Here is a 14,521-nt window from a genome sequence, read left to right on the forward strand (position 1 = left end):
TCTGGACACACTCCAGAGCCTCAACATCCTTCTTGTGGTGAGAGGCCCAGAATTGAACACAGTACTCAAGGTGCGGTCTCACCAGTGCTGAGTACAGAGGGAGAATAACTTCCCTGGACCTGCTGGTCACACTGTTTCTGATACAAGCCAAGATGCCATTGGCCTTCTTGGCCACCTGGGCACACTGCTGGCTCATGTTCAGTCTGCTGTCAACCAGCACCCCCAGGTCCTTCTCCTCCGTGCAGCTCTCCAGCCACTCTTCCCCCAGTCTGTAGCACTGCATAGGGTTGTTGTGTCCCAAGTGCAGGACCCAGCATTTGGCCTTGTTGAACCTCATGCCATTGGCCTCAGCCCAGCGGTCCAGCCTGTTCAGATCCCTTTGCAGAGCCTCCCTACCCTCCAGCAGATCCACGCTTCCTCCCAGCTTAGTGTCATCCGCAAACTTGCTGAGGGTGCACTCAATGCCTTCATCCAGGTCATTGATAAAGACATTGTACAGGGCTGGACCCAGTACTGAGCCCTGAATGATATCCTGAGGTGATATCTGTGGGTGCAGGAGCATCTCTTTGGAACTTTTAGCTTGCTCACAATATTGCTCCAGTGAAGAAGCTGAGTTGCTTCTCACCTCAGTTTGTTTATCTGTAAAAGGGGAATAGGGAGCTTTAGGCTCAGAGAACCCAGAGCTAATTTTTTTATTATTCATAGCTTTTGTATACCCTTGAGGAGAGTATAAGCTGCAAATCTCTGAAGCTGCGTACCAACATTTCTTCGATTTAAGCATCAAGAGGCCTCCTTTTCCAAAGACACTGCTGTATTCTCCTGGCTATATGTTTTGTGAAAATCCTGCTTTCAACCCTTGGCACACAGAGTCTCAGCACTTAGACCTCACAACCCCTTTCTGTGTGCAGACCCAGTATTTTTTCTCTGTGGAGCCTCTCCTGCTGAGGGCTGCAGGTTCACTGTTGGAGCTGGGAAGGTGCCTATAGTGTGCTGTGCGTTTCAGGTGCAGAAAGCAGCATTTAGCAGGCCTGGACTCCACAGTCTGTTAGGGCACAGTCCTAACATGCACAGGCAATGGTCATCTCCCAGTATTTGCACACAGGGCCATTCACTGCTGAAACTGTGGGCATGCACAGTGCGTCCTAAACCAGCTGGAAGGTCAGTCAGGTCACCCCGCACTTCTTGGTAACAGGCCCAATGCTTTACCATCATCTCCTGGGAGGCTGTGACATCTGAGCTTGCACTGGCTGCCCCAGCACTGGGAGGTCAAACAAATTGAATTACTCTTCAAATTAGCTGGATATGGCTTTGATCACTGTCCATGTGAGATCTTGTGTGTTTTAGCTGGAAAAATGCATGCCACGTTCCAGCCACCTCCTCCAGCCAAGGGAGCAGTGATGCCACTGGCAAACGCATATGTTCACTGAGCATTACTTAGCTGGAAAACTATTGCTGAAGCGTGTCCTCTATCAAGAACAATCTCAGCTTCCCTGGACCTATCTCTTACAGATGTTAATTCCTTACTATTATCTTTACAAGTTCCAACAGAATAGTAAGCTGCAGTAAAGAGGGGATATGTTCAATTTAAGCAATGAGATTACTGTGCTCTGAATAAAGCTACTTTTATTAATAATTACCTCTCTGCCGTGACTTTAAATTCAAACAGCTGGACGGACTCTGCTCTTTATTAGTTTCCTTGGATCCTTTGGCACGAAGCCCTCAATTCCTGTGATGTAATGGTATAAAAAGTTGGCTCCTGCCTGAGCTTCCACCCACAAGTTCTAAATTTGGAGCATGGCAAATTTCTGCAGATTCCAGAGACAGGCTATGCTCAAGACGTGCTGATGCCTTCAGTCCCATCCTATTGCACCAAACAACAAGATTGTGTGCTTTTTATAACTAGGATCATAAATATGACTCAGATTCACATGTTCTGTATGTAAGCACTTGGGGTTGGCTATCACTTTATGGCACTGGGAAGAAGCCAAGCCAAATAAAAATTGTTTTGAGTAAATATTACATTTCTAGAGCATGAATAACTTTTCTCTGCAGCCAACGTGTCACTAATGGGAATAAGGAAGAAGACAGGGTGGGGGGTAGTAACTAAATCATCCCGCTAAACACAGACAGTCTGCAGTAAGACCTGTTGTTTCGACTCGTCTGGGGTGTAATAGCCCAGATAATTCGTAGCACATCTCAGCAAGGCCACGAGTGACGGAAAAAAAAATAGCTATATAATTCAGCACCATCCTGCTGCACAGCTCTCTCTTGGTTCGATCTTCACCAGTGGTATGTAAAACACGCAAGCAAACAACCGAATGTCCTTCTCTCCCTCGCTCCCAAATGTGCAGAGGCTCAATCATGTGGATTACTCTGTGGAGATCAGTGTTGCTACTCACATGCTCAGTACTAAGCATGTGCATATGTCTGCTAGGGATCCAGGCCAAAAGGAAGGATGAGTTTTTCATCCTGCAACTTTGAGATCCCCTGTCTGTTTTGCAGAACCAGGGGAAATAGAAAATGATCCCGCAGGAAGCTTTGCACTGCTGCACCAGAAAGTGACACAGCTTATCGGCAGCTCTCTGGGTCAGCGATATGTCATCCCACCACCAGCATGCACCACTGCAGGGCTGGTCAGCATGGCTGCTGGCTCTGCTCCAGCTCTTCCAGCAAGTTGGCATGTCTCAACCTCCCGCAATTCTCAGAAAACCCAATTAATCCTGCCCTTGAGCAGTGCTCGGTGAGCAGCTTATAAAGTGCTTCATCTACCTGAAATGCAAAGGGATGAGAGTGATGCTCTTTCTGTAAGAAATTATCAGGAAATATTCCCTCATAAAAGGAATCTTCAAGTCTCCCAAAAATAATAGACAGCTAAAAATCAAAAGTGAGAGTCTAGCTTTGAAAATTATTAGTCTTTCCCATTTTCCTAATGGGCATGTAATCCTGAGTGTTGTGCATTCCTTCATATCACACCTGCAAGATTTTTCATATTAGATAAGTGCTTTCCTGAACTTCACTGTCTTTTCTTTTTTTATAGGCTACTTTGGCATAAAAGAAAACCTGGCTTTAAAAGAGGTGTTCAGACAGGAAGCAGCAACATTCCAGGAGGATTTCTGAGTTAAACTGAAGAGCAACTGTCTTCTCAAAGTGCGTATTTCAGAGATTCCCTAAAACACACTGGTGCACAGATGGAGCAGGTGAGTGGGGAGGTGTCGAGAGCACTCGACATTCTCATGTCCCAGCCATCCCTATCAGAAGCATTTGAAGAGATTTTCTGTACTGTGGGCTGGACTAGGGCTTGCAGATAAAATGTTTCAAGGGCTGTGAGCCCTGCAATAACGATGACAGCCTTGGCGTCAGCAGAGCTGTATCTCCAGGGACTAGTGCTGAGAAATCAGTGCCGATTTGCCCAGCTAAGAAAGCTTTGACTGTATTTCTAGGACCTGGGTGATAAGTCTTTTTTTCTGTGACTTGCAAGCTGCCAGGGGTTATTTTCTGCCAGGAGAGCAGCCCAAGCAACGTAAAAGGGACTGTCCTGTTTGTAATGCATTTTACATTTCAGAAAAACTTCTATAACATGACAGTGTTTTTACATATAAGAGCTTCTAACATAGTAGAACAGTTGGAAAATCTTGTCCTTAGTAGACAAGGAGAAAAACAGCAAAGAGAACATTTTTGGACTACAAAACTAACAGAACTGGGAGTTGAAGATCAGTTTCCAAGACCAAAAACATTCAGGGAGTCCTATTATAATTGCAATTCTAACACAAATACTCAAGCTTTCCACAAGTGATTTGATCCTACCTGCATAACTTGTTGCTCTGAGGTCTTGGGCTCTGAAAACTATCCAGAGATACCATGTCCAGGTCAGCCATGTTTAGATTTAGCCCAGTTTCTGGGGCTCCACATGCACAAGGGAGGGTCGAGCCTACCTGGGATTGACTCAGCAGCCTGAATTAGAGATGATGAAAGAGGGCTTGGCTGGAGCACAGCATGACTTTATGATTACTAGCTTAATTTTCCTGACACTTTGGGGGTACATACGTGGTGATTTAGTTGCAGTTAATTAGAGAGCTGAGAGCTGCTTCAATTTGCGGTTGTTAGTCAAGAGTTCTGAGAAGGTTTTCTGGCCACCAGGGATCATGCGTGAAGGTGAAGGAGCTGGAGGTGCCCTTGCCAGAGGCTGGCAGGGATGGTGCCAGGGGCTTTGGCTGTGCAGGGGCTGCCCTGGCACACATGGACCTCTCCAAGGCCTCATGCAGCAGTCTCTGGTTTGTGCTTTGTGGACACAATATCAGTTTATCATGGTATCACTTAAAGACCTCTCTTTTTTGTTGGAGACAACTGAGTATTTTGCAGATGTCTGTGTGCTTTTTAATGGGTATCACTCACGTTTCATTAATGAGCAACTGAGGCATAAGGAGATTAAGGGACCTGACGAAGGTGATAGCAACTCAAATTGTTTGGAATTTTGTAGCTCTGAAATATCATCTTTCTAAAACAGGAAACTCTCTCAGGAGTAGTAGGTTTTCATTAAAACAACAGTTCAAACCTGTCGATCTTGATATATCAGGAAAAAGAGGAATGTAGAAAATGCGAGAGTTAGCTTAGACTCTCTTAAACTAAACCACCAGGTTCACGTTCCTATGGAGAAACAAATACCCTGCAGGCATCATGGTGTCTTTGATTTATTTTTGGAAGCTGAGAACTCCCCCTTTTTGTCTCTGAGCTAAGAAAAAAACAAGGATTTTGTGGGCCAACAAAAGGTTTCTGGAGGAAAAAAACTCCAGTTCCACTTCTCAAGAGTTTATGACATGATCAGTTTAAGCTAATGTAATCCAACTTAGCCTCCCCTACATTTCAAAATTGGATTAAAGTTCATAAGTTGTTGAGGGAAAATGTTACCCAATGGAGTATCTGTATGACTGTCAAATTAGCATCAGGCCTTTGTAGCTGTGGGTGCAGACCCTGGTTTCAGTCACCTGAATAAACCAGAGTGACTAATGTGCCCAGAGCACATGAGGGGGCGAGGTGCATCACTGCTGCTCAGCCTTTGCAGCTGGGTGGAAGCCCACCAAGCCGTGATGACTGGGTATGCTTACAGCCTTCTTGTTCATAATCTGCCTGGTCCTCACTCTTTTTACTTTTCTTTGGTGAGATAAGTCATCCAAACCCTAAGAAAAGGTTCTGGTTTGTTGTTACATGTGTTTTCCTCGCAAAGGAAGAGCGGGTTTTCCCCCTGCAGTAACGGTGTGTTGCTGCACGTACACAAGTGACACAGCTCCAAGCATGCTACCAACTCAGCTGTAAAAACCCTGTGTAGCACCGCATCTGTATGAATCTGCCTTTGAAAACAGGATCCGCAGATGTGATTCATTACAAGCCTGCCGAGGCGATGCTTTGCTCCCGTGAGTGGTTTCCGAAGGCCGTGCGGCGGTGTCCGCCTGCCATCTGGCGTCAGGGGCCATGGCGGGGCAAGACCCCACAACGCATCCCCCAAGTCACCCCAGCCTGACGACAGGGCTGTTCAAGTGGCAACCTCTGGTCTTGTTCCAAGCTGTGAGCAAATCCTGCCCAGACTCACCAGGGCCCCCCGCCACACTATCTCCCGCATTCCTGTGGCAGATCTGGTATTTCTTATTGTTCTCCCCGTCTCTGGGGGAGCAGCTGCTGCTGCCTGGATGCCCTGGCGGGGCAGGGGCTGGTGGAGTCCTGTGCTGCGGGTCCCAGAACTAGCTGGGGGCTTTGGAAAAATCGTGTCAGTCTTCTCGCCCTGATTCGGCACATGGGGAGTTGGAGCTGATCAGGAGGGGGGAGATAAAAATGAGAAAAGAACAGAAAACTGGAAGAGCAGCAAAGGGTCATGCAGCATCACTCGCCTGGAGGTGGTACACGCTGGCTGCACGCTGCCCTCGCCCAGGAGGTTTCTGCTGAAATAGCTGCACCAGTCTGCAGCACCAGAGCACGTCTGGCTTGCTGGGTGGTAAATGCCGGCAAATGGGTACACCATCAGCTGGGTCACTGGGACACCAGTAGGAGTGACTGCACAGAGCAAGGTGAGGAGGGCAAGCAGAGGCAGAGCTGTCTTCAAAGCTGTGGAGGAATGGTCCATGCTCTGCAGAAATGTTGGGGAACAGCCTGGCTGGTAAGGCCATTTGGCACCTGAAGTGGTTTTCTCTTCCCCTTTTCCTTTGGTGAGCTGTTCTGCCAAGCTGTTTCGTGTACCGCACCCCATACCTGCATTCAGCCCTTGGCTGCCCATGCCTGGGAAATACAATTTCAAGGAATATATTATACTCTGGACTTTCTCCTGCCTGTGGGGAGGATTTGCTGGCTGGAGGTGGCCAGAGAGTAGTTGTGGGTTTGGCTCTTGCCATCTGTAATGGTGACAGTGAAGGGAGCACGTGGGAGCACAGGCAGGCAAGTTTAATTTGCAGATGGGCCACGTACAGTTATGCTGCGAGACCAGGCTTGGGATGGTGGTTGTTTCTGGCCAACCATCCTTCCTAAGATGCTCCATGGGCCAGCAGCAACCCCCTTAGGCATCATGCAATCCTCACAGGCAGGCAGTACCTGTAAAACAGCAGATGTAGAAGATACCACCTCCATCCCCACAAAGAGCAGCCCCATACTGAATGCCTGGCCCCACCACACCGCTCAGCTTTTTTGGAGGGACCTGTGTGTGAGCAGGCTGTACGTACATACACACATGCATGCAATCGTTTCTAACCTTCTCTCTGGGTGAAAGCAGCCTACACAATCTTTCTGGCAGGGGGAAAGCCTGGCTGTGAAATGGCATGCTCCTTCCTTGCAAGCAGAAGCAGCAGTCAGCTTCATGACTAAGGAGCAAAATGGCCCAATGCATTGTTAGCAAAGGAAACAGTTGGGAAAACACAACCTCAGGCTTCTCCAAATGCACAATTTCAATCCCAGCCATGCTGTGAGAGCAACTTTCTAAAGGTCTGACCTGAAATAATAGATTTTAAGTGTTTTGTTTTTTTCCTTTGTTAGTCAGGACTAAGGAACCAACACCCCAGAGGACCTGGGCTTCCCCAGCACTTGCATGATGTGGGCTGAGGTGCACAAGCTGCTTTGAAGTAGAAAGAGAAATTGCATGCTCTGGTAGGCGTTGAGACAGCTAATAAATGTCAACACCGAGGAAGCCCAGGCTGCTTTTGAAACTGCCTCATGTCACTGTTCGAGTTTTTTATCCCAGCTGAGATACTAGTGTGTTCAAATTAGACATGTTGGCCAAGTCAGGTGGAAGGACGTGTGCGCCTTGTGCAACTGTAGGTGAGAGCAGCTGACACAGACCTACGAGAATTGCACTCAGATGAACTCACAAACACTCTGGTTGGTTCCTCATGGCAAAATCTGCACATTTCCTGAGCAACTTACTGTCATGTGTTCCAAAAATAGGAGACAACAGGAGTAACAGCAGGTAAGCGTTTGCATGCAGGTCTTAGGCCTGGATCCTGTAAAAGCTGGTTTTGTGCTGTAGCCATGGCAAGGAGCTCTAATTATTAACACTGTAAGGCCAGTGCTAGAGCAAGCTCCTTTGATGGGCAAAAGAGAGATGTGAGCAATGAACACACTGACTGAGGTAGAAAAGGTTATTTTTTTGTGCTTGTTTTACTTATTGAGGAATTTAATTAAATATTAATATTTAATATTGAGGCCAGTGGGGAAAAGTGAATGCAATTGTTCTGGGGTTTGTGATTTTTTTTTTTTTCCTTTTTATCAACATTCTCCCCAGTTTGTCATGGATTTTCCTCTGGCCAGCTGCTTGTATTCTTTTACATTACCTGTGTCAGTTAGGCTGAAATATCAGAAAGAAGGAAGGAGAGGGGCTCTCAACGAGTCATCTTTCCAGGCCTGTGTTAGTAGGTGTTAAAAACTGCCTCATTAATTCTCCTTTTCTAGGCTTTTCAGGATGTTTTTATCTTTTATTTTGCACCATACTGTTCCAATTTTTATTTCTCTTGGAAGTGAGAAGCAGCCACCTTTTATCCAAATCTTTTTTTCATTTTAAATCAACCACTGGCCTTTCCATTTTTTTGAAGGATGTGTACTTTTGACATACCCAGAAAACCAGTTCATAAAAGTGGACTTTTCTGCACTTTCACTTCCCTGCAATTTCCAAGTATTTGAAGTTGCAGTGAGACTCTATGTATGAAAGTTGCGATGGGCTCTAAATTCATGCAGTTTTACAAACTGTGTGCTTTATTTCACAGCTCACAACCACATTAGCATTAACAGGAGTCCTCAAGACATGATGTCTGCATGGCTGCTCACCCTGCCAGGCTGGAATCATATAATAGTTAGGGTTGGAAGGGACCTTAAAGATCATCTAGTTCCAACCCCCCTGCCATGAGCAGGGACACCTCCCACCAGACCAGGCTGTGCCCAAGGCCCCATCCTACATGGCTTTGAACACCTCCAGGGATGGGGCAGACATAGCTTCTCTGGGCAACCTGTTCCAGTGCCTCACCACTCTCACGGTGAAGAAATTCTTCCTAATGCCTAGTCTAAATCTGCTCCTCTCCATTTTATACCCATTGTCCCTAGTCCTACCACTGCAAGCTACAGGATGGTCTCTGTTTTTTTCCTCCCAGCTACTTGCAACTTGAAGGGATGAGTGTGGGTCCTGCTCCCAGAAGAGGAATACGTGTGAGCTGGCACATTGCACGTCCTTCTCTCAGCCCCACTCTTGCAGCCTCGGGGCTTTTCTGTCTTGCAAGTCAATGAGCACTGTTCAGTAGGAGTGGGTGTGAAGGATAAACATGGCAGGTATGCAAGGCACCTGGGAAAACAGAGGTAAGAAACCTTCCTTAGCCATTTCTTGCCCTGCTTTACACCCACTAGGAAAGGTGTATGGCAGCCCAAGCCGCGGGCTGCAGCTGATGATGTATCTTGCTGGATGATGCATCTGACTGTACACGTTGTCCTTCCATGGTGCAGTGAGATTATTTCCAGAAAATATGCCTGAATCAGCTTCAGGGCTCTGAGCATAAATCTATCTAAGGCAATGTTAACACTTGTACTGTAAAATCGTTTTTCCTAGGCTCAAGGGACATCTCTGGGATCAGATATACTGAGCTGTGAGATAACAGAACCGAATTGGCTGGTGAACTCGAGGATGACAACATGCCACAACGGCAGTAGTGAGGTAATTGTAATACAGCAGGAAACCTGCTTCCCTTAACGTTTTTCCAGCCTTTGTGTCTCATCGTAGTTCTCTCCCTCTGGTAGGCGGCTGCTGCGGTTGCCGAAGGGGGTGAAGCTCTCAGGGTGAGCAGATCCCCTGCAGGCGGGAGGCCGGGGCGCTCCGGGCTGTGCCACCACCAGGTGGCAGCTGGAGCCCAGGGATGGGGTTTTGTTCCTCACCCCCGGCCAGAAGCCGCTGCACAAAAAAAACCCCACACTCCAAAAAAAAAAACAAAAACAAAAACAAAAAAAAAAAAAACCAAAAGAAGAGCCACTAGTCTCAAAATAGCGCCGGCGGGGCGGAAAGCCCCGGGCTGAGGAGTGGGGGAGCTAAAATCGTGCTAGTGTGGCAGGAGATGCTCATTCTATTAGAGGCGACAATTTATGGCGCATCCTAAATCCTCTCATCTGTGCCCTCTACTTTACGAACACATAATTATCCCTGTCCTCTAAGACCCTATGGATATGTCCTTTCCTGGCCAGGCACAGGTATGCTCGAAAATTGTTTACTTAACTGTTTCACATATTCAAGATAAAAGTCAGAGTAGTTATTTTCAGCTCATTTTTACTGCACTGGATGGTGCGGGTGCTGCTCCAGAAGGCCCCTGGGACTGAGCAATTGCTGCTTTGGGGGCTGGTGCCCCCCTCAGCCCGAGGATACAGAAATTGTCCTAACATGCTGTTGCTTTCCCATATAGACTTTGGTTTTGTGGTTGGCCATGCCATAAAGTTAAACATAAGTAATGTGAATTGCTGGAAACCCAACTGTTACAGTTTGGGAATGTGCTAATAAGGATGCAATAGTCTCATAAATCAGTTCCAGAGGAAAAAAAAAATAATCCGGTATTTGTATGGGGGGGGGGGACACACACAAAAAAAACACGGTGCCATGGTATTGGTTTGCAAGCTTGTTCCAGCATCAGCAGAGGGTAAACAAATCTGGCAGACAAAACAAACCTTCCAGCGCATCTACTGAGAGTTCAAGAACAGCAGACGCAGCTACCCCCCTGGGTATCTCATGGATCCTCACCATCAGTAGTGGTGGTTTCTTGGAATGCTGTAACCTTTGGTGTTACCAGAAACCATACCACACCAGGAACTGCAGTTTTCCACACTGCACTGTTTCATGAGATTAGGTGACTGACTCAAAGCTCTACTCTCTCTTTGAGTGCTGTGTTTAGTGTAGCTTTAACGGACTTAGGCCAAAGTGGTATTTTTGCTCAAAAAGTGATTGGTTAATTTTTAAGCCAACCTCTTCCCCCACTTATACTGTGCAACACTTCAAACAAAGCTTTCTTCATTTGTCAGAGCAAGCAGGGACCGCAAAGCTAAAAGGAGCCTTGTCTCATTTCCTCTTCTATTAAGTGACTACGAAATAACTCAAGCCAGACTTACGCAGATGACATTTTAACAAAGGGCTGGTTTTGCCTGCAAAGGCAGATATCTGTATGCACCATAGTACCCTCACTCTGCAGACGTAATCCCCCATAAGTGTGCTGATAAGAGCAGGTCCTGCCCTTGTCCCAGGCCAGCACTCTAAGCCTTGATGAGCTACTGTAGATACAACTACTCTACCACATTTCCCACCTGGCACTCTGTGTGTTTCAGAAAACAGGTAAACTGCACCCTCAAAATACTGAGTGATGCTGTCTGAGGTAGTGGAGCATCATTACACTGTATCAAGGTGTACTGACTATGGACATAAGAGGCGTGCTGCTGTTGAGACATTAGATTGTGTTATCTGTGTGACTGCTGCCTTTATTATGGCTTTAATCCAAATCCCACTGATTAGACCACTAGGAGAGTATTTCTTCCACCAGAGCACTACTTCCACACAACAGTTACTGGATTTTGAACTTCTGTAACCCAAACAAAACTCATGCAAAAAGACACACATTAATTCATAAATATAAATTACTTCGTATTACTTTATTAAATAGCCAATTCTAAAGAACAGTACAAAATATGAAAACATGCGTCATTTGGTGTTCTTAAAAAACATTTGTCCAAAACAGACTGTTAGAAAAATTAAACAGGTTTAGCCCCAATGCACCTTCTGCTCTCCACATAAAAGATGTTTGGTAGTTATAAATACTGTTCCATCTCCTTTAGCAAAGTTTAACAATGTATACATTAGTATTTCTATTACAGGTTTTTTCACATTTCTTCTGTAAACAATCGATTCAAAAAACACCTTGTTAGCAAGCCTAATAGACTACTGCTTTCCTGTACACTAAATACAAATAGGAAGATCCTGGATTTTCCTGCTATTCTAATCAGCACTCCATTTACTGAAACATTAAAAATTTCAATTAGTATAAAAATATAACCAGCAAATAAATGTCTGAGAAGATTCAGTATTTGAGTGAGTCTTAGTTAATAGGCAAATAAAATGCTATTGACTTCCAAATCTGAAGATCACTTCTCTACAGCTTCTGCTCTTCTGAGATCAACGTATCACAACTGTACACAAACGCACTGGTTATCAGTCTGAAACATTCACTTCTTATTTACTAAAAATAATTTAACATTTAGCTGAACTAAAAAGCAGGTGCTAAGAGAGGGTTGTAGGTGGCCGTATACATACAAAGGTCAGAGCTAGCAAGTCACACCACTGGGCACCTGCTCTTCGGGAGGGGGTTCTTGGTTCTCTCAACATCTGTACAACTGAGCAAGAATACTATTCCACTTAACCAGAGACTAATTTTGTGTCTGGTGCTGAAGATCTACAAAGCACGATCTCAAGCTTGTTTCCTTTTCCCTACTGAAACAGAAATAACTGGCTTTGTCCCTGGAGATAATTCGGAGGCAGAGTAGTAGGCTATTCGAAAGCCTTGTTACTAGAAATGCTGAAATTATTTTACTGACAGTGATTATTTTTTTCTAAAGCTACACATTTATCATTTTTGTCTAAAATAAAAAGATCAAATTTAGTTTTCCTCTTGCATTTTTTTTAATCTGGCCTCCAATTAAGAATAAGACAAAAGTGCTGCATGTAAAATAGCGGTATGAGCCTTGATGCAGATGATATTTGGCCTGTATGTGCTATCACCTTCCATTCATCTGCTATAGAAATCTGTACATCAACATAGTGAGTCAAAATTATGAGAACTTTTAAAGTTTTTTTAGCACTTCTCAAGTACGAGAAACTACAGGAACTATCTTGCATGACTACTTGCTCCAAATGTTTTACAGCAGCATTTTATGCATGTCTATTTCCAGTTCTTCTGTTTGGATTCCTGCAAACGGAGGAAAACAGGGCACACAATCTGATCAGCCAGCAGGTACCCAGTGATGCCAGTCTACACTCACAGAATAAAAATTAATCTCAGCACTAAGCACCATCTGAAGAGGAAAAGACAGAGCAAAAATAAAAGGAGCCTCAATGGAAGGCAAGGTAATAATGCTTTATATCAGAGTGGGACAGAACTTCCAGGACTGATTTATCCTGGGTTTAAATTCTACTAACTGAACCAAAGAAACAATTGCTTCCCTTACGTTTTGGAATGAAGGCGATGCTGCTTGATCAGTTAGATGCTGTCAGATGGTTACAGGCTAGTATAGAAACAACTCTGTCACAAGCTACATTTAAATAAAATTTTTCAGCTGAGAAGTTTACATAAAGAACAGAATTTCTGGAAATGTGAGGGAAAACAGCAAGTACTGCCAGAGACCACATATTATAATTACTGAGCTCTGAGTAGACACTCCTATGTGGTAAACAGTATTTTCTTCGTAGAAAGGCCCAACCTGCTGTGCACACTAAGATCTTTATACGCGTGAAGCTGCTCTGAGCAAAGGAGAACAAACAAAGGTAGGCTTCTGTTCACAAACTATACATCAGCTACCATCTTTACTCAGAAGTGGCTTTTTTCCCTTTCCAGCTCTTTCCTCTTTGCTCGAGTTCAGCTTCAGTGAAGGCAGCAGGGCCCCAGTTTGTGATTAAGTGAGGATTCTTGGAGCCTGGAAGACAGAGTAGAAGACTTGAGGTAGGCATTTCTGAGAGACATCGCTTACCATCAGTGGGACAGGCCAAGTGTCACCATAGGATGATTTATCAAGTGCTATCTCTTCTGTGACTGGAAACCCTCTTAAAGACAACCTGAGTACCTGTGTAACCCAGGAGAGAGGAATACCGGAGGGAGGAATACCCAGGACACTATCAGTTAAGTGTGAGTTGTTGTCAACTGCTGCAATCTTTTGCATACTTATCCCAACTTCTCCTCCACCCCAAATAGTTATAACTTAGTAAACCCTCTTCTTCTTGCTTTTAGAGATGCCCTTGAAGGAAAGCAATCTCTCCAGCACTGCATTACAAAGCTACTTTCCTCTGAACTGGCATGCTGTTAATTGATTTTAGCAATCTTTATTTCATGTTTTTGGCAATTAGCCTTTACTTTAACTGCATTAAATAACCCAAACCTTGCCATGTTCAGGTTGATCCTTGCTTTGTTTTAAACAAACAATAATAATAAAATTAATTGTTATATTAGGGCCAGCAGAGGTAAGGACCTGAAAGTTACCATCAGCAGTTCTCACAAATGTGATATTTATAGGCTGCCATGAAACCAATAAGCTACAGGAAAAGGCAGACTTCAGCAAATCACTAGGAGATCTAAGTATATGAGACAGAATGAAATTTGTTGTAACTTTTCTGTCGCTAACTTACCTGGCTCTATTAGGCGAATTAATCCCTCGTGATGAGCTACTTTATCTTTCCAGCTCTTGGTATTATTAGCTGCCGTTTCCAACTTCTTCTTAACTTCCTGAAATAAGAAACAGTCCACTTGAAAGCAAGAACAACTTTACTCTGTTTATATAAAAAGAAGAAAACATCCTCTTAAATCTGAAGACAGAACCATATAATTGAGCCAGCACTTCAGTTAGTGTAGACAAAACTTCATTTCTAACCATCCTAAGCAATTTAGTCTCTAGCTGTTGAAAAATAAGGTGTCAAACCAAAATCCAAAACTAAACAAAGTTTTACAAGATTCTGTAGCTGTCTAAGTAGGGCTAGTCTTCATGCAGATTGAAAGCATCAACTGCAGTTTCAAAACGCAAAGATGCCTTTTCTGTCCTAAACCAAGACCAGTTAGTGGGTACCTCTCACTATCACAACTCATAAAATGCAAGCTAGGAAAAGGACCACTACACTTACACCTAAACAAGAAAGAGGTATTCTTCAGCCTAAACTACTGTTTTAGTCAATTCCAAACACAAGGCCAGAAGGTTTAATTATTTCTAAAATAATGAGTCAACTATCAGAGTGACCTACTCCATTGTTTGTTCTTCTTTGGTTTTTTTTGTCTGTTGT

At 44.5% G+C, this 14,521-nt stretch overlaps 1 protein-coding gene across 3 annotated transcripts in view; it reads right to left on the reverse strand.

Annotated features, from left to right (window-relative positions):
• Positions 1–11,106: 11,106 nt before the first annotated feature.
• SWAP70 (switching B cell complex subunit SWAP70) overlaps positions 11,107–14,521 on the reverse strand; it is a 41,367-nt gene continuing 37,952 nt past the window's right edge. The window contains exons 10-11 of one of the 3 annotated variants that reach the window (XM_054067990.1): positions 13,877–13,973; positions 11,107–13,170 (exon numbers count right to left, since the gene is read on the reverse strand). In XM_054067990.1, the coding sequence (XP_053923965.1) occupies positions 13,061–13,170; positions 13,877–13,973 (207 nt within the window). In that variant the 3' untranslated portion in view covers positions 11,107–13,060. The remainder of the gene's footprint in view (positions 13,171–13,876; positions 13,974–14,521) is intronic. The other 2 variants (XM_054067989.1, XM_054067991.1) reach the window with 2 other exon arrangements.

This window comes from Cuculus canorus, chromosome 5 (assembly GCF_017976375.1).
Source record: "Cuculus canorus isolate bCucCan1 chromosome 5, bCucCan1.pri, whole genome shotgun sequence".
Lineage (NCBI taxonomy): Eukaryota > Metazoa > Chordata > Aves > Cuculiformes > Cuculidae > Cuculus > Cuculus canorus.